This window comes from Grammomys surdaster, unplaced genomic scaffold (genome assembly GCF_004785775.1).
Source record: "Grammomys surdaster isolate TR1022 unplaced genomic scaffold, NIH_TR_1.0 134, whole genome shotgun sequence".
NCBI lineage: Eukaryota > Metazoa > Chordata > Mammalia > Rodentia > Muridae > Grammomys > Grammomys surdaster.
In genome coordinates this window covers 9,943,054-9,969,420 of record NW_021604592.1, presented here as the reverse complement: position 1 = coordinate 9,969,420, position 26,367 = coordinate 9,943,054, and the positions used below count along the sequence as shown (strand labels likewise).

At 46.0% G+C, this 26,367-nt stretch overlaps 2 protein-coding genes across 3 annotated transcripts in view; one reads left to right on the top strand and one right to left on the bottom strand.

Annotated features, from left to right (window-relative positions):
• The window catches only part of Cep41 (centrosomal protein 41), a 39,911-nt gene extending 31,176 nt beyond the window's left edge, over positions 1–8,735 (top strand). For both annotated transcript variants that reach the window (XM_028762633.1, XM_028762634.1), the window contains 6 exons: positions 1,269–1,413; positions 3,275–3,426; positions 3,818–3,885; positions 4,810–4,924; positions 5,531–5,746; positions 6,348–8,735. In XM_028762633.1, coding sequence (XP_028618466.1) covers positions 1,269–1,413; positions 3,275–3,426; positions 3,818–3,885; positions 4,810–4,924; positions 5,531–5,746; positions 6,348–6,496 — 845 coding nt within the window. In that variant the 3' untranslated portion in view covers positions 6,497–8,735. The remainder of the gene's footprint in view (positions 1–1,268; positions 1,414–3,274; positions 3,427–3,817; positions 3,886–4,809; positions 4,925–5,530; positions 5,747–6,347) is intronic.
• A 7,560-nt stretch (positions 8,736–16,295) lies between these two features.
• Positions 16,296–22,334, bottom strand: Cpa1 (carboxypeptidase A1). The gene is made up of 10 exons (XM_028762614.1): positions 21,955–22,334; positions 21,429–21,510; positions 20,756–20,989; positions 20,503–20,604; positions 19,891–19,992; positions 19,609–19,719; positions 19,115–19,205; positions 18,455–18,654; positions 17,897–17,981; positions 16,296–16,546 (listed from the first exon to the last, which is right to left on the bottom strand). The coding sequence occupies exons 1-10, from the start codon at positions 22,017–22,019 to the stop codon at positions 16,359–16,361; spliced, it is 1,260 nt and encodes a 419-aa protein (XP_028618447.1). The 5' UTR covers positions 22,020–22,334; the 3' UTR covers positions 16,296–16,358.
• Positions 22,335–26,367: the final 4,033 nt, after the last annotated feature.

Genomic DNA, 26,367 nt, shown 5'->3' with positions numbered 1-26,367 from the left:
GTTATGGAAATCAGAAATGTGTCACTACAGGGGGCAGGGGGGACCTTTCATAGCTCATCTCTGGATGCCAAAAATGGATCCCAAAATTCTGGGCTTTGTTCAAAAGTTAGCCACTGACAAGAAATATCATCAACTGTTTTCTATAAAAGAATGTTCACTCAATTTATCTATGAGACATTGTCTCCAAAATATACAAATCTAAGGACCCAGATTTTCTTACAAAAAAAAAAAAAAAAAAAAGATGCCAACAGCAAAATAGTTGGCTCAGCCACAGCCTTCTATACTTACCCATGACATTGCTATAGTATAGAAAACTACTATTTCATCACACAGACTATTCCAAAGGTATATACCTACTTCAGAGACAGAATTCTCTCCTTTTTTATGAACTAGGGTCTTACTCTGGCCTGTTTTTATGAACTAGGGTCTTAGGCTGGCCTGGGACTCACTGTGTAGCATGATTGGTTTCAAACTTATATCAATCCTCCTGTCTCAGCCTCTGAAATGCTAACTCTACGGCTGTGAGCCACCACACCCATTCAAGGTGAGATTTAATGAAAATTATTAATCACTGTTTTATGAGGGACACTTTTTAATATGACTGCCAAATTTATTTACTGTAAGGGCTCGTGCAACAGGGAAAAAATATGACTGCTAATAAATGTGGTGCCACTTCCCCAACACTCACCGGAGTGCTAGAATTTCCACACTGTCCTCTTTGTACCATTAGAGCAAATATAAATACAGTTTTAAAAAAAATGATGGATTGTAAATTTACCTTGGGTTGGTAGAGCCCTTGCCTAGCAAGTTCAGGGCACTAGGTTCTGTCCTCAGCTGGGGTGGGGGTGGGGGTGGGCCACATAACATTTTAAGAAATTGTTTTCTTAAGCGTGGAGAACTCCTGGGGTTTGCTTCACTGTATTTTGAGAGCTCCTTTTGATACAACTTTTAGAATAACTTTGTGATAGTGATATGACTTTTTTTTAAACTTCGTATCAATGGAAATACTTAATAAGTTACTTCAAATTCTGAGCTTCCATTTGACTACATTTTAATTTTTAAAACTCTACATTAATTTGTGGTGTGAGTGGGTGAACACACATAACCGTGTGCATGTGGAGGTCAGAGGGTAACTCTTGGGAACTGGCTCTCTCCTTTCACTGTGCAGATTTCAGGGATGAAACTTATGTCATCAGGCTTGAAGGCAAGCGCCTTTGCCCACTGAGCCATCTCACCAGCCCTAAGTATTTCTTCATTGCAAATTTTAGACAATGATTCTGCAACTTCAGAGGCTGATGCTGAAATCGCTGCCAAGACCAATGGGAAAGGGAGCCCTGGGGAGCAGCCACCCAGCCCCGTCCAGTTCATCAACAGCACAGGAGCAGGTGACTCCAGCCGCTCCACTCTGCAGAGGTACTTGTGTTGGATTTGTGCATTCGCTGTGCTGTTCTCCTAGCCCATCTCAGTGACTCTTACCTCCAGCAGAGCTGGCAGCAGTGACATCCCACATCTTCACCCGAGACCTTGACATTCTTTCTATTTAAATGCTACCTGAGCCCTTTTCACTTCGTACTGAGTTCACATGGAAGCAGATTAATGGGCACGGATTAATTGTCACTTCTTGGTTTCTGTCTCCTCAGCCCTTCTGCGTGTGGGCTAATTAGGGTCTAACTTTTTCGGGTTCTGGGTTTCTGTTCTGAATATGAGTTTTGTCCTGTCTACTGAAGCTCATACTCTCCTGTCTAGAATAAGAAAGACACAGTGCCGCAGAGTGCCCTGGCATGGGACAGGTACAGAGGAAATTGATGGCAGCCACGGGCATTTATGCTAAAACTACACATGGCTCACCTTTTTTATTTACAAGAGCTGTATCCCATGCGTTACTGCTCACCAATATTAACTGTTGGTTATAAACAAGTGCTGGTTTTCAACACACAGTGTAGCTCAAAACTATCTTCTGACCTCTGAGGACTTATACAAACACATGGTACACATTATTTCTCTCTTTTCTTTTCTCTCTCTCTCTCTCTCTCTCTCTCTCTCTCTCTCTCTCTCTCAATATTAAAAAAGAAGAGATGTAAGCTACCAGTGTGTCTACCAAGAGTGCAGGTTCTTTTCAAGTAGGTCCCCTTCCCCTTTGCATCATTGAAATGTGGACTGTGTAGTATGGCGTCACGGTGTTTATTGGATTTAAATGCAGACAGTGATGTCCTGTGATGGCGAGGAGCTAGGCAACACACGGCTTCTGGTTCAGGAGCACCTGATGTCCGAGAACAATAGCATCTTCATACTTCCTTACAGTCATTCTGCTCCTTGGCATTTTTGTTCACAGCCCCTGGTCTTCTGAGTCCTCTGATGTTCTTGCTACATTTTCTCTATGACATTAAGATGGCAGCTCATGTTAATGACCTTAGAAACAGAACTGTCAGCGACAAATTCCCTTATTTTAATCCCAGCTCTTCTCCTGTCTCATTATATGAATGCCACTAACTCTAAAAGCCTCTTCAGGCTCACCATCATCCTGCGTAAATTGGAAGTAAGTGCAGATAACTATTGGAAATAAGGTTCCATGTCCACACTAAATAGGTCGTTGTGTAAGTACAGTCACTCGTCACTTAATGATGGGACATTCTGAGAAATATGTCATTAGGTGGTTTTTTTCCCCTGTGATGGAGCCTCAGAGAGTGTACTTAACTAACTAAAATGGATCCCATATCACTGAATGTCATCTTATGGGAGTGCCACTATAGTCTGTCCATGTTTGACTGGATTGTCTTCGTGTACTCCAAAACTGTACGTGAAACATATAAAACATTGTTGATACTTTATATTGTGTTTAAAAAACATAGAAATCATTTGCATTTCTCTTGTCCTGCAAACCTTATTCTCTGCCCATTTATTCTGCCATTGTACTCCTTACATCCTGTTGGATTGACTGTCCTCTCTTTCTCTAAATGTCACCTTTGTTGCTGAAGGCAGCACATGCCCTATACTTTCCTCCTCCTCTGTCCTATAGAGACTTGGCTTCATTCTCTGAGTGAGGATAATAAGATACATAGCAATCCCGACTTGGGGTCCAGTAGTAGAGTAGCATCTACACAGTCCTGCCTCCCGGGCAGACCTGAGGCACTGCCCAGTTGCAGTTTCTTTGTGGTGCCCTTTGAAAAGCTGAGGATGAGGCTCCCTCATCTCTGCATTCTGAGGACATGCATTTGACCTTTCAACCTCTGACCCCTGACTCCTTTCTGGTCAATTTTTTTTCTTCTGCTTACAGTGTCATCAGTGGCGTTGGGGAACTGGATGTAGACAAAGGGCTCATAAAGAAAGAAGAGCCCAGTGGCAAAGACAAGCCTTATCCGGACTGTCCCTTCCTGCTGCTAGATGTGCGTGACAGAGATTCTTATCAGCAGTGTCACATTGTCGGGGGTAAGAGAGAAGGGGCCCTTAAGTCCCAGAAGCAGAGCCTAGCCTCATTCCGGGAAGTATAATGCTAACATAGGGTCAACAGTCAGGGAAACTATGCTGGCTCCATCATGGAAACCCTTGGAATGAGCACCACGGTGACCTCTAAGAGAGGCTGACTGTGTTCTCTGGTGCCTCATGGGCCCAGGGCACGGTGCAGTGAGCAGAGCCATCTGGCTTCCTCTGTTCATGGAGCCCTTTTTCTTTTATTTCTCTCATGAAATATTTAGGTATATTTTGGTTTATGGCTCATGGACTTTGGAAGTATTTACCTCTTAGACCATAAGCCAGCTTGGAAGTGGGGTCAGATTGTAAGAATGCTCTAGGCTTTCTGATTGTGTTCTTCTCTTTGTAGCTTACAGTTATCCCATTGCAACTCTATCCAGGACAATGAACCCCTATTCAAATGACATTCTTGAGTACGTATCCTTTGATATATTTTAAGGAGTTGGATGTTATCGGGATCTTAAGACTCAAACTTAACCATGAGCCAGGTTCTTAGTGTGAAAACTACACTAGCCAGGTCAGCCTATGTTAGATTTTGGATTCCTAGAAGCTGTTGGGCATCCTAACTGTTCAGACAGATTCTTTTAAATTATGCTTCACTATACCAGCGGGGCGTGTATTATCTGTTGATATATGAACCCTGAGACTATGGTTCCTCTGGAAAACTTGCCCAAATTGAACTTAAGAAGTAAAGATTTTCCTATTTTCTTTTAAAAATTTTAAATTTTTTCATAAAAATCATACAAATAGGAAAAATACTGAAAGTGTTTAAAAAAAAAAAGAAAAAGGAAAGTGTCCTGTTATCAGACAATTGAATGTCAACTGCCACCACCACACTGAGATGTTTTGTCCTAGTCTCTGTGTGTGTGTGATCTGTCTTACAAAATTGAAGTTACTCTCGCCTGTGATTTCCCCCGTGCTAATGTAAGCTGTTTGGAAGCTCCAGTTGTGACAGTATGTAGTATCTCTTTGTCAGAGTTACTTCCAGAACTACCTCTTTATCCTGGACATTCAGGTGAATCTATTGTATTGTGGTAAGGAGGAAGCCTTCAGTGCTCTATTTGACAAAGACACTTAAAATGGAGGCTGTAACTTTTCCAGCATTCTAAAGGTAAAAGAATAAGAAGATGTCAAGTATGCAACTCATGCTGTCAGGACTTGGGTCATGGTAGCTCCAAAAGCAGAGCAGCCATGTCTCATGTGGTTTCTGTGACAAAGAACCCATGGTAAGAATGAGGCCTGGTGTTCCCTGCGCTCTGCAGGGTGAACCTCGGCTGGCCGCTCTGTGCCCGCTGACTAGAAGCATTAGCTCTGTGCTCAGAACCTTAACTCACCTCACAGAAAAATGCTCACGGCAAGATCATCATTCTGTATGACGATGACGAAAGGCTGGCCAGCCAGGCCGCCACCACCATGTGCGAGCGCGGGTTTGAGAACCTCTTCATGCTTTCCGGGGGTGAGCAAAGTCGCAGTCTGTCCTGCAGGCTAGCTTTCTACACTCAGCTGCCCTGCCGACCCACACCACTGCCACCTCCCTCTGCTGCTTGGTGCTAGGACCAGAGTGCTAGGCAGAGAGAGAAAGTTTTGCTCTCTGAGGGAACCGGGAGTCAAGTGAAGTGTCCTCTGCTTCTGTCAGCACGTTGGGTGGGTTTGGTTCTGCAGAGAAACGGGAAGTTTATTTTTTCATTGTAGGTTTCGTTGATTTGAGGCTTTTATAGTTTTTGAGAAAGGATCTTGCCACATAGCCCAGGCTGGCCTCAAACTCTTAATCTTCCTGCATCAGTGTCCTGACTGCTAGGATTAAGGCAGGCACATGTTTTTAATTCCTAAGATAACAGCATCGCTCCGGGGTTCTGTAAAAATGCTAAAAACGCGAGCAAACAAGTTCCTATGGAACTCTCAGCTGAATTCCATTTCTAGTTTATTTGCTGACACAGCAGTCAAGGATGATTTCAAACCTCTAACCTGGCAGGTGAAGGGCTAGCAGACACACAGGCCTCCTCCAGCTTTGCTGGGGCCTGGCTGTGTTAATCCTGCTTTTCCTGATGTTCTCCTATGATAGGTCTGAAAGTCTTAGCTCAGAAGTTCCCAGAAGGACTGGTCACTGGCTCCCTGCCAGCCTCTTGCCAGCAGGCCCTCCCTTTTGGTTCTGTCCGGAAACGACCCAGCCCCAAAATGCCAGTCCTGCCAGCTGAGAACAAGTGGAGATTTACCCCAGAAGACTTAAAAAAAATAGAATGTTACCTGGAAGCGGACCAGGGACCAGCGGACAACCCTAGTAAGAGACTCTGACCTTTGTTTTTGTGGAACTGAGCTGTGCTCTCTTGAATATCCCTTGTCATGTGAAAAGTAGTTTTCTATCCCTGTTCTTAAAGTGCGTGGGGCTCGGGTGCATCACACTGGTACTGGGGGAGGGACAACACTGGTGACAAGGATTGAGCACTGAGAACAAACATGGGGAGCATGTGTTTTAGGCAGAGAGGACTGACAAGGTATCCCCTCCCTTCTCTGCTTCTGGGTTTGCTTAATAAAGCCCTGCCCAGAGCCTCTGCTTTGTCTTCCTGCCTTTGCCTTCTGCCTCCTCTTCCCCCTCTCCTCAATCACCCCTCAAGAAAGGGGTGAGAGACCAGATTTGTTGAGGAAAACAAAGGAGAAAAAGATAGAGCGTATGGGCTTCCCTCCTCTCCATCTCCACCCTTTTCCCTAGCATCAGGCTGCTCTCAGGGAGGAGCAGTAGATAACAGAAGACACCGCCTAGGCTGCATTAGCTAACAGTGCCGCAGACTAAGGGTCGTTAGCTTAAAAGAAAGTGTTCGTGGCTGATTTTCCCTGGACACCCTTCCTGTGACCCTGCTCCCTCTCTCTCTTGCTCCTTTCAGGCCGACTGAACCAGAATAACTCTGCTGGAAAAGACTCGAAGGTGCCTGCTGGCCGCGGTGGCCAGAACCTGCCCACCGGCTGTCCTGCCAGCCACTCGAACCCCCGCACACTCAACAGTGGTCACCTGCAAGGCAAACCTTGGAAGTGAAGGCCTGTGTTGTTTAGTCAAATAAATGTCCCCTCCTTTCGGAACCCCCAGTACTCCCAACTTGGTCCTTTTCAGAGCTGCTGTAGAGAAACAGCCATGCTACACGGGCTGGACCAGGCCCACTTCTTCCTGTCTGCAGCTCCCCTCCCTTCACTCAGGAAGGATTTTGACAGATGACCACAAGAACCAGAGGCTTGACAGGCTCTAGTTGCCCTCCCTATTGTTTACAGAAGATTCATGTCTTTTGAAATTGAATAGGAAAAAAGAAAGATACTTTCTTTTAAATAAGGCCCAGCCTGTTTGGTCTATAACCAGTGTTGTTCTGTAAATAATTCAGTCACATCTGCTGGTGTGTTCTTCCCAGACAGCTTTTCTCATTCACTGTTGATTCATGAAAGATTCTTCAGGTGGGCCTGGCATTGGCCACTGTCCCCAGGGGTGCATATGAATTCTTGGTTCCTGCAGCCCACAGGCCCCACACTGGGCCAGGTGGCTGGCTGAGCCTTAGCTCTCTCTGCTTGATGCAGGCTCCACTGATCATTTGAAGCTGAGGGCTGGTCTGGGAGCATGGGTCCATCTTACTGGTTTAGCAGAGAAGCTCTGCGCAAAATGATCCCTCCTTAAATGGTTTCCTGGGACCAGAAAGGGTGTGTGCTCAGCTCTTCTCACCAGAAAGAGGACCCAGTACAAGAAGGCCCCTGGAAGGCCACCACAGCTGTCCCCGTCATTATGAGCCTTATATAGATTAAAATTTCCCTTTGCCTGATGTGAGTCCGGCTATGTTAGATGGGTAGAAATCACAGTCACTTGAAAGCGTCAGCTTCACTTAGACAAGGGGACACACAGGTGAGGGGGACTCATGAGTCCTTTGTCAGGGCTGACAACCCCTTGCTTAAAAATACAGTATTAGTCTAATTGAGTAATTAGTGCAATTTCCTGCTTGCTTTTCATTCTCACGACTGAGCTGTGATTAGGAGGCTGTGATTATAGATTCTGGTTTTGGCCGGAATTTTGAATTGGCATTAATTGAATTGCTAGATGACTGACATTCATTCTATTTAATTGGGGGAACAAAAGACCTCAGGTAAGGATGAGGCACATGAAGTCATAGGGAAGGACGAGCCTTGTTAATTTTTATGGTCTGTGATCGTAGCTGTGATAAGGGACTAAAGAATAAATTGTGCTCTTTGTCATGGCAACCAGCTTCTGAAAAGCCAGCTGAAAATTGCCTATCCTTAGGTGGTTACTGCTGCTGGGTAAGATTTGCCTTAACAGTACTATTTTCTCACCACTTTAAATCAAAAAAAAAAAAAAAATGGAAAAGGCCCACAGTATTTCTAGCACGGAGGCCGTGTTTGTGAGAGAAATAAATGTAATAAATATCTCATGGAGACATATGGAAAAATAACTCAGTCAGCCCAGCTCTGGTTCAGAATGTGTTTATTCTTCTCTACTTGATTTCCAAAGTGCAACATTTTCCAATGCTTTAGAAATCAAACAAACCAGGGACATTGTTCAGATGTCAGGCCATGCCCAAATTTCCACAGGATTCGAGAACCGTGTATAACATTCAGCCAACGTACACATAGCTTTAATGAGGAGCCTGTCGTGTTTCCCCATAAATTTATTGCCTGAGAACTTGGTTCAGCCTTTTGCTAATGCCAAAATGTACTGGCTTTTTATTTTCTTTACAGCATAGATCGAAAAATGCAAATTTTTCCACACTCAACTTTCCCCTAGCGTGGACAAGATTTTCAGTCATCTTTGACACATATACATACTTAAGGAAAATACTTTTCCTCTGTAACAAAGTTCTGGTTTGCCAGTTTAACATCAGCTAGTCAGGAGGTAGACCTCTTCACCCAATTCTATTTTGAAAGTCCCTTGTCTGTTCCTGTTCTGCATTCCCGCCAATGGATGTTAGTGTCAGAAACGATTGTATACACGCAGAGTCCGTTTCTGCAAAGCTGTTGGAATTGCTGTGTGTTTACTGGAGTGGTCTAGCAGGCTGACTCTATTTCCAAGTGTCCCTCCATAGCTCTTTGCCCTGTTGGCAAGGATCTCAAACTTCCAAGAGAGCTGATCTCCTTCTGCACTCAGTGTTACTCTCCAGCGCTGTTGCTTCTTACCGTTCCACTTTACCAGTTTCTTCATTAGATTATTTGACATGTATTATTTAAATGATCAGTGATACTTTGTGCAATTATGAATGTTGAAGATTAAAGAATGTAGTTACTAATTTGTCGTTTGCTATTAATGTGCTAAAACCTGCCCACTTCTCTCTTCCTTTCTGTCAGAATGATTTGGGGGAGCCCCAGGAGACTAGAGTGATTTGAAAATGTACCTCTTTTTTACTGCATTTCCCAGAAAGGCGTATGTTCTTTGCATCAATGAATCTGGAAATCATTCCAGTTTAGAGCAAGAGACCATAGCTTTCTAGTCAGGAGACTCGTGTTTTTCCTGGAACTCAGGCAGGGCCGGATTGCTACCTTGGCCGACTGTCTCATGGCTTTTGTGTCATTGTGTTGAGCACTGGCTTGTCCATCTTGTCTGGAGGCTTGTGCACTCTGAGGAAGGCGCTCGATGATGATACGTGATGTCCTCTGCCCAGTGTCTCGTCAATAAAATGTTTATCTCCCCAAGGGGGGGTGTGTTTAAAGAAAGGGAGGCCATTTAAGGGGGTACGCTATTTAAAAGGTCAGGCAGGAAGGAAGCCAGAAGACAAAGGAGGGAAGATAGAAGAGAGGCAGGAAGTAGCAGGAGAGAGGAAGGGAAAAGCAGCTACAGTGTTCATTCCAAAAAAAAAAGGGGGACATCCTGGGCTGTAACCTCAGGCTGGGTCTATTGAAAATCCGTGGAATGAGTAAATAGCCTAAAAGTAATTTTCTTTTTTCTTTCTCTGCAGTGGGAAGCCAGAGCCAGCAGTCTTATTGGACTTGATGTAAACAGGAATTAGAATAAATAATGTCCGTTAGTTGCTCAGGGAGTTTTTCCTGTGGTGCTATTTAAATTCTACAGAACTTAAGACATTAAGCTACTCATAAGCAAACAGAACAAAACGAAACCCTTCTTCTCTAGTTCCCTTGTGGAATATAAGTTGTCAGGATCCTGGTCTGGAAGAAATATGCCAGGGATTTTTCCTGTTGGTTTTCGTTCCCACCAGGTTGTTTATTGTCTACAGAGTCCGTCTTTTACGTTGTCTGACACGTTTGAGGACGTAACCAATTTTAGTCTGCCTGCACGTAAATCCATGACTATCTCTTCTTGTAAGATAATCAGTCATTAAGAATATTTAACAAACTGTTGAATATCTTTAATGTGCATTTTTGTTCTTCACAATTCTTTCAAAGATCTAAGCACCATAATACTTCCCTCTCCAAAACAAAATTAGAACCATGTGGATTATAATTCATCATTTAAATTATGTGGACACGTTGAATACTTATACCAATTCAATTATTTTTATTAACAAGTATATTTTTCGTGTAAAAAGTGATAAAACAGGCTCAGTGTGCTTCCCAGAATTCAGAATGTGTTTTGGGAAGCTAAACTTTTGAAGACTTTTAGTAATTATTGAAATCAGGAGCTGGAAATGGCTCTCCGGGTAAGGTGCTTACTATGCAAGCATGGAAACCTGGGTTCAGATTTCTGGCACCTAATAAAAGGCCAGGCATGTCCGTACCTGTAACCCCAGCACTGAGGAGGCAGAGACAGAAGGATCCCTGGGCACTGCTGGCAGCCTGTTTGCCAAGTCAGTGAGCTCCAGGTTTGGTGAGATAGGGTGAGTCTAGCCCTGCCTCCTAAAACAAGGTAGAGGACAACTGAGGGAAACTTCCAGCCTCCATGCACACACATGAACATACCCTCATGAACGTGTATGAACGCATATACCACAAACAAAAGTTATTGAAATTATTATACCAGCCTTAAATTGGTACCCAAGGCATATAATAGCAATTAGAAGAGTACCAGCAGAAGTACAAATTTTAACAGAACAGGATTCCACACACAATTTTATGTGAGTTTACAAGCATCTTTATTTGTCCCACTGATCCCCTTGTGGGCTCACTTGGGTGCTGAGCCCCCTTGCTTGAATGAAAAGCAAATTCTCTCCACCTGTTCTGTGTTCTGAGGCATCTGGTAAATTGTGTAGTAAACAGAGGCCAGTTACTTAAGGGCCATTGACTGCTAGAGCACAGTTTTATAAGAAAATCAATATGGCTTCCCTTTGAAATTTAGACAAGAAGCTCCCGAGGGGTCCAGTTCACCTACTCTGTGATAATGGCCCTTAGGTAAATATTCACAGTAAATAAACGATCAAGTCTGTGGCTGGTGAGGGCCTAGTGGCCACTCAGTGTCAGCCTGCTGTTTGACTCAGGGAGTTCCTTATCTCTTGTCCTGTGTACAGCTTCCTCTTGTCCAGGCATTTGTAACCAAGACTATTCTCCCCTCTCCAGCAGATACCCAGAGAGTCGGCTGGGGAATCATTTTACATGGTTTTACCTGTTTTCACTGTCCTCTTAGTGACCTTCAGAATTCATCATCACAGGTAGCCCCCCACCATTTCCATCTGAGGGTTATTTTTCCCTTCTGTTTGGAAACTCAAAGATTCCAGAAAGTACTAGCTGTTTGTGTTAGATGGCACACTCGGGTTCTCTTTGGTATGTTTTGACACATGCTGTGTTCACAGCAGTCCCGTGAGCTGAAAAGCCCTGCCCCCATTTTTAGAAAAGGAGATAGGGGTGGGCAGCTCACACTGTATTATTGACTAGATGAGAAGCTGGCACCCAACCCAAGAATGGTGGCTCCCAAGCAAAACCCAATGGGCTCTCAGCTTTGGCTTTTCAGAGGAGACTCAGCCGTGCAAGGTCTTCCTGAGTGATTCCTCAGTTTCCCCACGGAAATGTAACTTCTGCCTGGCTTTGGCTTCCCTGCCTTCTTCATCAATGAGATTGTTCTGGAAACTGCTGCCTTCTATCTAACTATGCAAAACACAGCAGAGCGCACGAAATAGCCGCCCCTGGGTACATTTTTTCACATCTCCACCGTCGGGGTCAGGGGTCCTGTCTCCACAGTCACATGGTGAGCTTTCACTTATGGAGTGAGAGTTACAGAATTTTAACTGATTGTAGAAGGGGATATAGGCCATTGCCCGCATTGTCTAAACTGTTCACGAAATAAAGCGCGCTGATGTGATTGCTGTCTAATCTCTTCTTTGATAACATTTCTGGTTTAGGCCGACACCAATTTCAAGAACTGGCCAATGGCCCCAGGCCCGTGTTTCGTGGGGGAAACAGAGGCACAGCTGCAGCCTGTGTCAGCACACGCCTTACCTCACCACATTCTTCTCCAGCACAGCTGGCACTGTGACCGTGGTTAAGAGGGACTTTTAATTTTCTCCTTTTACTTTGGCAGTGAACACTTGGCCGGCTCCATCTCTGGGGTTTTTAGATGATGCTCACAGTTTGAGTTGCCAAATGAATGCGGATCCTGAAAGCTTTGGGGAAGAATTCATTTCCCTCTGACGAGTTCTCAGGTTTGATGGTGCTCTGCACTTTCCCCAGAGCTCTTCTTGGCTGGGACACTGCAAACGTTATGGCTGTTCATCTCAAGTTCCTCCAGGCAACATCTGGGGCTTAGCATGTTCACAAAGGATGTTTTCCTAGTCCTCCAAGCAGGAGCCCCTGTGCATCTTCCAATCTACCTCGTCCCTCTTGGCCCTGCAGAACAGTTGCCAGGATGATGAATAGCTCTTCATGCTGAGGGGTGGGTGAAGTCATATCTGGACTACGTTCAATGACACTTTAGCTTCAGGCCAAAGCCAGAAAGCTAAACACCCGAATCCGAGTGTTAATTCAAGAGACTACCTAAAAACTTCTCATGGAGTAGCGATGCCCCCTGGGCTTCACCAAGAGCCACCTGTAATGTCCTGAGGAAGACATGAAATGAGTTCACTTGAAATAAAGCCCTTCTAGGGGCCTTGGAGACTCGGCATCGGCATAATACATTCCCACAGTTGCAAGGAGAACTGAATGTGAGCAGAAAGGGCCCTTGGGAGTCTCTACTGCAGCTACAGTGGAGGACTTAAAGTATGTCCCGGCTAGGAACCTGTGCGCCCCCAGCCTTGTTACTAACACAGCTAGCCAGAATAGACATTTCTCTAAATATAAAGCAGGGAAAGTCAGTGAAATGAGATGCTGGAACAGAAGTTTGGAATTTAAACAAATTATTAAAAGAAAGAACTGAACAAAGACGAAGGAGGCTGTGAGATGCTTGATGCTGGTGAATTGTAGCTAAGCAACATCCACAGGGTTGTCTCCCGGTGTTTCAGGTAGCCCTCCCCAGCCCAAGGCTGATTGGAAAAGCCCATTGCTTTTACAGTGGAGAATTGGAAAATATAAACAGCAAATCCACAGCCTATGAGTATGTGTATGTGTCTGTGTGTTAGTGTGTCTGTGTGTATCTTGTGTCTCTGCGTGTCTGTGTGTGTATATCTGTTTGTAGCCCTGTCTGTGTGTTTGCGTCTCTGTGTGTCTGTCTGTCTGTGTATGTGAGTACCTGTCTGTTTGTGTCTCTGCGTATGTGTGTTTATCTGTGTATGTTCACATGCATGTGTGCATCTGTGTGTGTGTACATCTGGGGGGGGCTGTTGGCAAGTGTGAATGCATCTGTGTGTGTATCTGTGTGTTAGACACAACGATGTTCATAACATCCTGTTTTGTAGCTAACTTTTTACAAAAACAGCTATTGGTGTGCAAACCATCTACCCTGCGTCTCAGCTATTTGAAGAATGCAATGACTTTAGTAAATTTGCAGAACTGTTCTCCCATCAACACAATTCAGTTCTAGAACCTTCCCATCTTGTAGCCAACGTCTTTCCCTTAGTATGCTGTGAACATTGTTTCCAGGTGAACACAGACCTGGATGGTTGGTTTTAGGAGATGCTTCTGTGTGGCTGGGGCACACTAGGAACAATACTGATCTGTATGAAGACAGTTCCTTTGGATGGACTTTGCTCCTTTGCTCTTCTGATCTTTCAGTCCAGTCCAAATAGTTTCATAAAATAAATTCTTTCAAATGGATTTGCTGAGTCAAAGAGGCACTGTATTTAATTTTTAAAGTCAAATTGCCAAATGTACAGGAAGTTATCCTCATGCCCGAAGCACAAGGCTGTATTTATTTCCTCATGCCCTCGATAACCCTGTGCCGCCAGCCTTATGTTGTCCTCGATCTGATGAAAGAGAAATGTTTAATATCCAAGAGTTCACTGAGGCTCACATCTTTCATGTTTTATTGAATTTTCCTATCTCATCTTTTTGGGAGATAGCTGCTTTTCTTTTGAAATATTACTTTTTTTTTGCTTTTGGAGACAGGGTCTCTCCTTCAGTCTATTTTATTTACTTTTACCCACTCAAGGTTATTAGTACTTATTTTTGTTTAAGTTGTAGTATTTCCTAAAGTTGTTATCTTTTAGCTTTATATTTATGAATGTATACAAATGGTACCTATGGATTTCTAACTCTGAGACTAGCATAAAGCTCTCCTCACAGCTGCAATATAAGTGAGCTCAATATCACTAATATTCATTTATTATCAAACTTGCTGTTAATATAAACACCACTAAATGTTGGGTCTTGGCCTAGCAGTGGAGAGTACATGAAGCAACCCGGTGCAGCCTCTACCTTCATGAAATTCATGTGCTTCCTCACTTTTCTTTTTTTAAAGATATGTTCTCATGTATCCCAAGCTGGCCTTGACCTTGAGCTAACTGCAAATCCTCCTGCCTCCCCCTCCCAAGTACTAGAATTATAAGGCATGCAAGTGACACGTTTTTATGAATCGGTGAGGATCAAACCCAGGGCTTCGTGCCTACTAAGTAAGCCCTCTGCCGTCTGAGGTACATATCCATCCCCAACTTTTCCACTTTCTCTCTTTTCTCTCTTGCTTGCTCAGAACCTTACATTTTGAACCACACTTCTGAGAATTCATAGTAACATGAATTTGCACATGGGATATTTTAAGGAACCTAAATGACATGCAGATCATAAAATGAATTGATTTAAGATAGTCATGGTGACAACACACCTTTAATACTGTACTCATGAGGCAGAGGCAGAAGGATCTCTGTGAATTCCAAGGCCAGTCTTCTCTACATAGTGAGTTCCTGACTAACTAAGGCTATGTATGCCTTCAGTCAGTGTCTGTCCCTCCCTCCCTCCCTCCTTCTCCCTTTCCTCTTCCCTCTTCCTCCTCTCTCTCTCTCCTCTCTCTCTCTCTCTTTCTCTCTTTCTCTCTCTCCCTCCCCCCCTCTCTAAAAGTAGAATTCTTTCAACAATTACTAGGCACTTGTATTCCCAGAACTGTTGATGTCAGAGATGGAGTGACGAGGTGGTCCTTAACAGCAAGGAGAACATGGTTACATGGTTTATTTTAAATCAAGGAGTTGTACCATCTGTCATTTGTAAAATAATGTCCTCCTATTAACCTAATATTGTTTTCTTACCAGTCTTTATTTAGAAGGTGACCAGCTGAAGCAGTTAAAACACAGCTTTAACTCATCTGCAGGCTCTTGTCACATGTTTAAAGGGACATAGTTTCCAAAAGATAAAGGAGTCTTACCAAATCTTTAGTTTAAAATACCTTTGTTTGTTTGTTTGTTTGTTTGTAGCCTAAGGCTGGGACCAAACTCACAATCCTCCTGCCTCCATGTTCCTCATGCTGGGATTATAAGACCATACCATCAGCTGGCTGGAAAGACCTTTCTTCTGGTCTCCTAATCTTCGTATGCAGATATTTATGTATAATCAGCCTTGGTCTATTTTTTTTTAATATATGGTAGGAAAAGTATTAAAATAGAACTCTGAGATGAAAAGCTTTTTAACCTTCAAGCCGTTTTCTATGAAAAAGAAAAGACTTATGTCCTAGTGCTGGAAGCATCTTGAAATCCAAGTGACAGAGAGAGGAAGGAGCCCTGAGTCATCCCAGCCTAGCTACATGGATCCTTCTGTGGCAGCACCTCTAGCCCCACCCTCATATCTGAGGGATGCAGAGGGAACCAAGGTCAATTCTTGCTTTAAAGAAGGCAGGCGATTCGTACATTGTGATGCTCACTGGTAAGTGTGCTACCACAGACCTGAGGGTCACCATGCCAAGGGAGGTCAGCTTTTCAGAGAGGGGTATGGACAGGAATATGGAGGAGTGGATAGGAACAAGGAGCAGCAGAGCTCATGCACTGGGAACTTCATGAAGGATTTGGCAAACAAAATGTAAGCCGTTTCCACCGTTCCAGGTGAAGCATCCACAGTACACTTCCGTTCATCAATGTCCCTGGCTGGGCACTCAGTCCTTTGCGTCAGCAAATGACTTCATTTCACCTCATTATTCAGGAGTAGGAGGCCACATTTTGCTTCACAGTAATCTGTTTGACTCACCTGTAACATCACCTTTGGACAGCAGTGGCTAGCAGGACTTTTATATTCCATACTCCAGGTTACTGCTTTTAAAGATGAGTGGATACCATCAGCTAGCCTGCTGTACATGCTGAATTCCTTGTCACCACGGGATACCATGCATTTGGTTAGTGGCTGTGGCTGTTGCCTACTACTAAGATATGAACAAACCAGCCCCCTGCCTCTCTTGGATGTGATTTTATGGAACCCTGGAATGCAGGAGAATTTGGGGGTCATGTAGTTCAATGACCCGCACATTTCCATTGAGACCCTCAGGAACTTAATCACTTCTGCCCCCACCAAAAAGGTGGACATTCCATGTGCATTTCTTACAGAACCCCAAGATCCTATTTCTCATACAATCAGACTTTATTGGAGCTAAGGAGAAGAAAGAGGCAGGACATAGGGCTGCTTCAGTAGGGGTTTTGGTAGGTGTGGTCCATGATCTTCAAAAGGGCCAGCCATGTCTCCTCCGCCGTGGGGATGATCTGGGAGGCAGGCAGCAGGAAACCTCTGAGCCCAGTGTCCCTCAGCTCAAAAGTGAAAGAATACTTGATGCCCTGGCTGTAGGTCCAGTCAATAGTGCTCCCACTGGCTTGATCTGGGTGAGGAGCAAAGACGGAGGAGAGGGTAAGGGTTGATCACTAGAAATCTCTACATGAATCGAGTGAACACCCAGAGCCCAAAACCTTGTATAATTCCAAATAGAGTCAATGTCTTCTAGGGGCTGCTGTTGACACACAGTGGGGCTTCCAGGAAACTTCTACTGGGTCTAAGCCTAAGAGGCCCAAATAGGGGACCGGCAACCAGTAATGGCTGTCCTATTCATTAGCAGGTTGCCAAAGTCTTTGTAATTGCAAAAGCCTGTCTGAAAACTGTCTCCACCCAACAGTCACAGTCAAAGCAAAGCCTATCTGTCTGTCTTCAGGAGGGAAAAAATCTCACAGGTTTGTGGAACACACTGGCTGACAAAGCTGCTTTTGTTGAACTGGGCAGTAGGAGAGGGAGGTGGGCTTCACATTAGAATTTCACTTCAGGACACTAAATACAGCAAAATCATTGGGTTCCAGTTGGAAACCGTTTCCAAAGAAAGCCTGGAATCCCAAACAAGTTCCTCCCTGCCTAAAATTGGAGCCCGCCATCGAGGAAGCATGCGAAACGTGTGTGCCGTTCTCCTGCCCTGGTACCCATGTCCTGCTTTTGCCTGCCAGGCAAAATTCTTGAGGCAAAAAATTTCCCAAACACCCCATACCACATCACACAGCTCAGCCTTTACTCTAGAAAGTTCTTCTGCCTGGAGGCCTATTACCTAGACAGATGGCCTCTCCTGGCTTCCTTCATTTCCTTCACCACTAGCCCAAATTCTTCTCAGTCTGAAAGCCTGCCTCTTAGCCTGGTATTCAACCTCCACCCTAGTACTCCTGGTGCCCCTGACTGGCTCTGTTATTTCCCCTACATCTATCACCTGATCTACTGTGGTTTCTAAGCACATGGTCAGTCTTCCTGCCTCGAATGTATGTTTACTCTCTTTATTGACAGCTATATTCTAGGCGCACAGGACAAGGCCCAGTGCAAAGCAGGTGGTCAGTAAACACCCCTGCCGACTGTCTTCCATGTGCGTGTAACAATGATCCTCCCAAGGGCATCTCATGTATCCTGTAAGGAAGGGAGTGGAAAGGCGTATCTTAAACAGAATTTTATGGAGACCTATAAATCCCATCAGAGTTCCAACTCATCCGTGCAGGGGTCCAGATGTGACCTCAAGATAAGGGGACAGATATGCTTGGAGGATAGATAAGGGACCCTCCAAACAGTGTCCGAGAAGTCAGGATTCAATATCAGGAAGAGGCACTGCCCACTCTTCAAATAGTTGAGCTAGCAACTCCCAGATCTGAGCACCCAAGGCAAGAAGAGCCAGCCGATGCCGGTTTCCAGGCCACCAGTAACTTACAGATTGTATCAATGATGCTGCCATACTTGAACTTGGTCCCATGGAGAGATGTCAAGGCTGACACAGCAGACTTAGCTAGCTGATCCTGGGGAAAACATTGAATAGCACCATGGTTAGGGCCAGAGTAACCCAAGCACTGTCAGGGTGGCCAAGGAGTGGGCGACAGCATAATCAGGCCCTGTGCTCTCAGCCAGGGTTAGCCCTACACTGTGACAGCTTCATGTTCCCTTCGTCTCCACAGGATGGATGGATGGGGTACCTCTTCTCTCCAGTCACAGCTTCAGAAAGAGCCCACAGCTTCAAAGACTAGCCTGGCCTCTTGCTCTGTTACGAGACACATGTGACTCAACCATATGCTATGCTTCTGTTTCCTAGCAAATGAAGCAAGTCTACCTTGCTGGTTGACATAAATCATCCTGCCAGACTTGCCAAATCATCAGGAGACTGGGAAAAGGTGGGTACTGGGTACACTGGTAGCTTTGAGGAGTGAAACCCAGTTTCCTTAAGGTGGAAACACAGAATGAACCCGGATGGAGGGCAATCGGGGTCATTACCCACCAGCTCTTCCTTGTCAGGAGCTGGATCTGATTTGTAGCCATAGGGGTAGAGCAGGAGCTGGGAATAGCTGTGGATGGAGATAAATGCCTTGATATTCTTATGGTCCGTCACAAAGTCCACGATGGACTTGACCTCCACTTCAGAGTTGGCAAACTTGCCATGGTAAGTTTCCGAGCAGGGGTTGCTACTAGCTCCAGCCTCTGTGGAAAGGCAGAGGACACAGCTATGATTTCTTAACCCAAAACTTCCATGGCTCCCAGTATATTTCATGAACTTAGTGGAAAGTGGGAGGCCTCACCCGCCTCCCCTGAGTTTAGGAGCAGCTAGCCATCACCCTATCTGGAGCCCTGCTTCCTTTTCCAGCCAGGCTTGGGTAGAGCAGAAACCAGTTTACACAGGGTCATGACCAAGGATGGCAAGAATTGATACTAAGCTAGGCACCAAGAGAAGCTCGCAGACCCCAGTTGCATCTAAAAGGAACTTTCTGTTTTACAAACAAGGGCTTAAGTCCTTGAGTGCCACCTCCAACCCAGAGAAGCCTCCGGCTGAGCTAAGAGCCCACATTCTCCCTCACTGCTGGGTCAGGAAAGGGGTAAGCAACCAGGACAAAGGAGGACTAGAAGCCATGTTGTCCCATCCCTGCCCCATGGGAAGTCTTACTCCCAAAGCCAGCATCCCAGTTCCTGTTGGGATCCACCCCAACGCAGAGAGAGCCCTGGGTGCGTGATCGGGTCTTGCGCCACATGCGATTCTGAGGGAGGAGAGAGGGTAAGCCAGGGGTCAGAACAGCTGGACTGCTAGCTTGCTGCATTTGCCACAGAATAAAGGCTTTTATGGAAATTGGGACTAGAGCAGGGGTCTCAACTGAGGACAGTGTCAGCTCCCTTAAGACATTTTACAGTGTCTAGAGGTGCTTTGTGTTATTGTAGCAGTGAAGAGTTGCTAACAAAATCTAATAAGTAGGTCAAGGGGCTATTTAACACCTATCATGCACAGACAGCCCCCAATAGCAAAGAATCATCTGCCTAAGACAGCAAGATAGTGCCGAGGCTGAGAGCCCCAGTTCTATAAGGACAGACCTACTTGACCCTTCCTCCACTTGTGGGGCTCAAAGGTACATCCCGCTTTCCCGGGGAACAAGAAGCAATCTGTACCGTTTTGTGGGTGTAGGCAAAACCATCAGGGTTGGTGACAATCTCCAGGAAGATGTCCATGTTGTCAAGAATGGCTTTGAGAGTGGAGTCCTGGCCATAGTCTTTTGTGATCTGGTGGGTAGTGGAAGAAAAGATAGAGCGTTAGTCGTGTTGGTACAACGGATACATCCCCTGGCCTCCCTTTGTGGGCATTGCTTCTAGGAAGGGAAGGGCCAGCTTCCCATGATCTGTGAATACCAATTCCCCAGCAAGCAAGAGCCCTCCTTATCTCCCCAGCTTTACCTTTTTTGCAAACCAGATCCCACTAGCCTGGGTGACCCACTCCCTGGAATGAATGCCAGTGTCAATCCAGATTGCTGGGCGATTGTTCCCTCCAGTGCTGAACTGGAAAAGAGGCAGAGAAAAACCGGTTAAGGGGCAACTTTCCAGCCAGGCCCTGCAAAGAAACACCCGGGCCAGAAGCCTCCTGCTCTCTGTGTATCTAAAGTGGAGGGGACTGTTTTCGGGCCCATCCTTTGAGGAGATAATGGGGTTAGGGGTCAGACAGGGACCCTATAGAGCTTAGACTCTTGACTTCCAGATTCTGGCCTTGTTCTGATGCTCAGATACACTGTGGAAGGTCACCAGGAAAACATTTTATCTGGATGCCAGACTCCATACTCTTCTCATATTGCAGCACTGAGTTTGGTGACCCTGGGGTCACCTTAAACGTGAACATGTATATATAGCCACCTAGGCCAGCAGGAATGCTCAGACCTTCCCAAAGATCTGCACAGAAACTGTGTAGAACAGTACTTTCCATTACTCATCTATGAGTCCACACCCTTCTATGGAGGCCCACATGGGAGCCCATTTTTGCACGTGTGCCCTTGTCTACATGCAGACTTCACTTACCTTCAGCACGTAGATGGGCCGATCTTCAAAGGTGTTGCCGATCTGAATCTTGCTCACAAGCTGTGGGTGCTCTGTCACCAGCAAGTCCATGAATTCGTAGATCTAAGATGAGAAGAAGAAAAGGAACTAATGGCTTCTGGGAATACAGGTGTCTCCTACCCACAGCCAGACCAGCCTTGGCCCTTATCTGTATTCTGCCAACCATGAAGAAAAGTATGGTATTGTGGGCACAATTTCCCAGGGCTGTCCTCACCTCATCCAGAGTGTGATAGGTGGCATAATTGAATGTGTCGGTGGACAGGGCCCTGGCCTGGAAGGCGGACATCTGCTGCTTCTCTTCATCGAGCAGTGACTGCACATCTTCAATCATGATCTCATAGCTAATATCATGATATTCCAAGAATGCTTTCACAGACTGGACACTGGGGAAGGGTACTCGGACATCAATGGGGATACCAGCCCGGGCAGGATCCCGCCAGAAGTCCAACTAGGAAAGACAGAAGCCAGAACTGTTTCAGTGGGCTAGAGGCACCAACCAGGGCAGCAGAGTGGGAGAGCCTGAGAAGGGGCGTTGGCGCTAGAAGCTCCCACGTGGCTGGAGTTAAGGAATGGGTGCTGGGAGCAGAGGAAGAATGGGGGAGCTTGGGAGCTGGACAAAGTCCAGTATGGTCAGGAAATGGCCAGAATGGAGACGATTTGAGGAGCAAGGCAGACAAGAAGCAGGAAAGGGATCTGGTATGTCGTTGGATTCTCAGGGGCATTAAGATCTGAGTCTGGGGTCTGAAGTCATTTCCCAACCACTCGGTCTCATGGCTCTTTGCCGAGAGGCTGGGCCAGAGCCTAGGGACTAACTAGGTGTTTATGGGAGTCGGTCTTGGATGGCATAGGAAGTCTGGCTCCTCCGGGAAGCCTGCACTGAGTCTAACCTGCAAATGCTCCAGGTCCTCCAGCTCCTTCACTGTCTGCACCTGGGCTTCATCGGCTGCAGAGATTCGGAGAACCTGGTGCCTGGGTAAGTGGGAGGGGCTCTGAGAACTTGAGCTACCCCGGCACTTCCCAGGCTAAACCCGAAAAGGCACAAGGGGGTCTGTGCAATGAGAGACCTAAACCTCATCTCTTTGTTTCCTGTCTTTGGAAGCCTCTAGACTTTCATGCTGTCCCCACCACAGTTCAGACTGAGTTATTCCCAAGCCAACCAGACCTCCTCTTTCTCCTTCCAAAAATTCCTTCTCAGAGTTTAATTCTCTCAGTGTCCAGAAGAAGCTGGACCCTTCCAAGCCCTGCCTTGCCTGCCTCCCCCAGCCTGCTGTCTCAGAGTGGTGTCTGGTGTCTGTCTTCTCTGGCTGTGCTTCCGTCTGTCTGTCTGTCTGTCTGTCTGTCTCTTCCAGACACCAACTTGGGGAAAGCCATTTCATCCTCCCTCCAGATACCCACTCTTTTCCACAACCCTACCCCACAAAGTTCTCATTGCCAAAGACTGCTCCCAGCAGCACACTCAGAATCAGCAGCCTCTGCATGGTGAGAAGGTCAGGCTGAGGCCAAGACTGAGGTCTGAGGCCTTTTTAAACACTGACAGGGGTCCCTGGGGACAGTTCCCCTCACATCTGGATCAAGTCCCATGGAGAGGGAGAGGCAGGAGTTCCAAACTGTGGCACCTTTCCACTCTTCCTGATAAAGTGTCAGGGAAAGGGGCAGGTGGAGAGATAAGCCAGGCTTCCACCCTTGACCATGGGGGTCAGCTGCGCCTGAGATCTCCCAGCTGGGACTACTCATCCGGTTTCCCACAGCCCCAGATACCTTCCTGTTAGTTCACTACGTCAGAAACAAGGACGGACATATTTGTGTTTTTACAGTGTAAGGATTCATTGGACAACAAACAATAAATGCACACATTGCATCAATTCCAATGGCTTTAGTTCACCAACTATGAGTTTTGCTTGATATCCATGGCCGTTGGCAAACACAGGTTCTTCCTGATTACTGATATTAACTCTGTGACCACACATAACACTTCAAAAACACTAGAGAGATTCCCCCAAAGAGTTAAAGGAGGTGCTGGATTGAGAAGGCTCTTAGTAAAGGCAGGATCGGATGCAGGTGGTGAGATAAGATACTGATGTAGCCAAGCCCGTTACAGAGCTGCTCAGGCACAGGGTTGCCAAATGCTGAGCTCGTTCAAGGTCCTGAGCTGGCTCAAGGCTTTCTGCGTCTGAATGACAGAATGGAGGTTGGCCATGCAGATCATGCTGAACAGAAAATTCAGGAAGAGACTCAACAGCGTATTGCCTGCCCACATTGTAACAGGTGTACCTGATGGTCTGATGATGGGTACTACTATACCCCGACCCAGTATTTGGTGACCCAGGTGACACAGTTGCATCATTCGCTGTTGTTTGATAAGCTCACAGACCTTTTTTTTTTTCCCCCTCTGATAGCATTGAGATGCCCCTGAGGCCCAGTGTTCCTGATTTAAGTTGGTAAGTTCCTAGGTGGTGATATCTTGTGTAAATAAGTTATTTTTCAGCCTGTACCTCATGGCCTGTGCCAGGTAGCTGATGGCTGCGTACAGACCTGAACAAGATGCAGAATCATTCCGCCTCAGCACCTGCTCTCATAATGGGGCACACTGCTGGGTTTGGTCTGCTTGTACGTTTGTGCATATGGAGGCCAGACCATAATCTCAGGCGTTGTTCATTAGGAGCCATCACTTGGTTGTTATTTTTAATTTGTTTGTATTCTCATTCCTCATGCAAAAGCCACGGCTCAGGTATGCCTCGTTCTGGGGAGAGCCAACAAACTCCACTGTTTTTCCCATGCAAGTTTTTATCAAGTTGCAAGTTGCTCTTCTGATACATGTGGGGGAAAAAATGCCTACAAAGACATTTATTCTCTAACTTCAGAAGAGAACAGAATGAGGCGGAGAGGTGCTGGTTGAGTAGGCAACCGTGGCAATCTCTGTGGAGCCCTCCAGCTGTGACACATTGAAACCCCAGGACACTTGCATTTCTTTACTTTAAAATCAAGCCATGAAACATGTCTCAATAGGACACCAAAAGCTTCATCAGGTCTGCAGGGCAATCAGAAGCCACTATGGGTATCGGACTGACAACGGGGAGGTGTGGGGAGGTGTGGGGGCAGGGAGGGGGTAGCCAGGACAGTGTAGGTTGAGGACAGCCATATTTTGCTGAGGCTTTGATGTGGCAAAGTCACCAGGCTTGAGCTTCTGTTGGAGTTTGGGAGGGCAAGGACCCACCTGTGGCCTCCTTCAGCTTTGGCTTATATCTGCTCCGTGAAACCCATTGGCTACTTTGAAGATGCAAAGTTGTCACTGTACAATGGCTAGTGGCATGTATTTTCAGAAGAAAGGGCAGAACTTAGGCCTGAAATAAAGGCCCCCTAAAGAGAGAGACTTTCCAGTGACAAAAGTCTTTGGGGAATGTCATGTCAAAGCCCAAATCTTTGCCTGTGACAAAGAAATAAGGCATGCACTCCCATGACAGATCATGAGGACAGAGTGCTTCTCCTGTGCTGAGGGAGGGTCCGGGAAGCTTATCCCCATCAACAGAACAGATTTAATGGATTTCCTTATGGAGGACATGAACGTCATCACCACGTCCGGCTTTCCTGTTTTCTATAGTGTATTTCCCGTTTACATCCCAAGTACAGTTTTATGAACATCTCCTCTGTGGTTTTCCCTCTGCTTCAGGAAGTTGAGGGAGGTGGGCTGGGGGATCAGGGACGGATGAGAACCGCAAGGCTTTGTTAAACTGGCTTGGAAGAACAGGAGGCCAATTGAAGATCCAAGAAGAATCCCAGAGATGCTAGCAAGAGGCTGGCCCAACAGGCATAGGCTGGAGATTTTGAGCCTATGCCATTATCTCTAAGGGCTGTCACTAATACTCTGGGAAGAACTTTGTAAGGCTTAATAGGTTGGAGTTGCCTCTCTCATGGGGCCCAATTCAGTCATCTGGAGGGGTAAGGGGCAAGAGGAGGCTGTTGGTGTGGCCACTAACTCAAGGGTCTATGGAAAACAGGGACAGTTGGCAGAACTCATGACTGTAGCCTAGGAACATTTTATAGATTCCACCTTACTCAGCCCCTGGCCCAACGTGCCTGGGACCACATTTTGAGTAGAAGCATCAGGCCTAGCTCTCAAACATCATAGGGACAGAGCTCTTCTGGGAAAACAGGGAGTGGGGGGCACTGAAGGACAAATTTGGACAACTGTCCTGCCTCTGTGGTTCTCAGAACCCAAGTATTTAAGACAACTTTTGGACAATGGTAGCACATTCCATAGCTCCGTGTGGTCTGGCCTGCCTGTGGCTAGCCTCTCCTCTTGTCCTTCAGCAGGGCCCCTGATTTTTCCCAGAGGCCTCTCCTGGCTAGCTTGGAAGCTCTTTGAGGCCCAGTATTCCTTGGACTCTCGTGCAGCCTGCACTCTCTAATGGCCTCCGTCTTTTTGCTTTTCTAAAGGAGTATTTTAAACCTTAGCTCTTTTCTGTCTTGGTCAAAGGGAAGAGGAGAAGGCTGGGAGTGGAGACAGCACCAGGCAGCACTCCTGAATAGAGGGCAGTGGCCCTTCACCCTGGGCCTCTGCCTCTGGCTGGCCTCACACAAGCTGCTCACATTCCAAACTGGCTGGCTGGTTTGTTTTCTTAAGAAAGCAATAACTGTGCACATTCACTGTGGTTCTTATGGCTTTCCGTATATATATAATCACTCTTTCTCCTTCAGTTTTTTCAATTTTTTTAAGTTTTCAAATAAATGCTCATAAATTTTATGGGTGAAAAGGATGAAAAAAAATTATACCTAAAAGGATCAGCTTGTTGGAAAAAGGAAAAGGAAAAAAAATGTAGAAAAACTGAGGTCCTGTTCAGCTTTACATATGTGAGAAAATGGGAGGGGAAATGCTTCAGGTTTATGAAAGAGGGATTTTTAAAATGTTTTTTTTTTAGTACTAATACATCTGAGTCTCCATCTGTTGGTCAATTCACTTAAACCCTGGCCAGTACCTCCCTCATCTTGCTGGGACCTGGTAGTGGTCTCTCAGCCATGAGGGTCACGTGAGCCTTGTACAGAGCTCATGATGCAGAGGCCCCATTCTTTCTAACCTCAGGATAAAAGGGTCTGGCTACATCTGGGAACTTCTAGATTAACTAGAACAAGAAGCTACTTCTGCGGCCCTTCCCACGCTCCCTTCCCCCATAGAAGCTGTCACAGACTCCATTGGGTGTCTTTCCAATATCCGTTCTTCCTTCCTCCTCATCAGCAGAGGAACTCTGCTTTTATTTGAAGCTGTGATGTGACCAGCTGCAGAGCAAGTTCCCAGCCTCCCTTGTAGCTTGACCGGCACTGCATGGCACAGCTCCAAGCCATAAGATAGGAGTTTAAGCCCATAGACTGGCCAACGCAGTAGCTTACACTTTAACCCCCTGTTCTCCCTGCCTGGAGTTCACACTTGTGTTAGAAGTCATGGTACCGTCTAGAAAACAGAGGTCAAAATCCAACTGAGCTCCTCATAAAGACACCAACAGTGGTCCCACAAGATGACAATGGAGCTGAACATTTCCGGTCACCTAATGCCACTGCAGTGATAAAGTCTGTTTCATAAAGTCTCTGGAATGAAGCGCATGCATTTGTGGGGATATCGGCCTACGCAAACCTATTATGCTGCCGGGGCAGAAAATATAGTACAGACAGTTAAGCATATTACATAATTCTTGATGGAAGTACACACCTGTGTCCCTGCTTTCTCTGTGTGCCGGCCTATGGCTTTTATGGCCATTCAGAATCTACGTGTGGTGGTTTGAATGAGACACGTCCTCCATAGGCTCGAATATTTGAATGCTTGCTCACCCCGTTGGT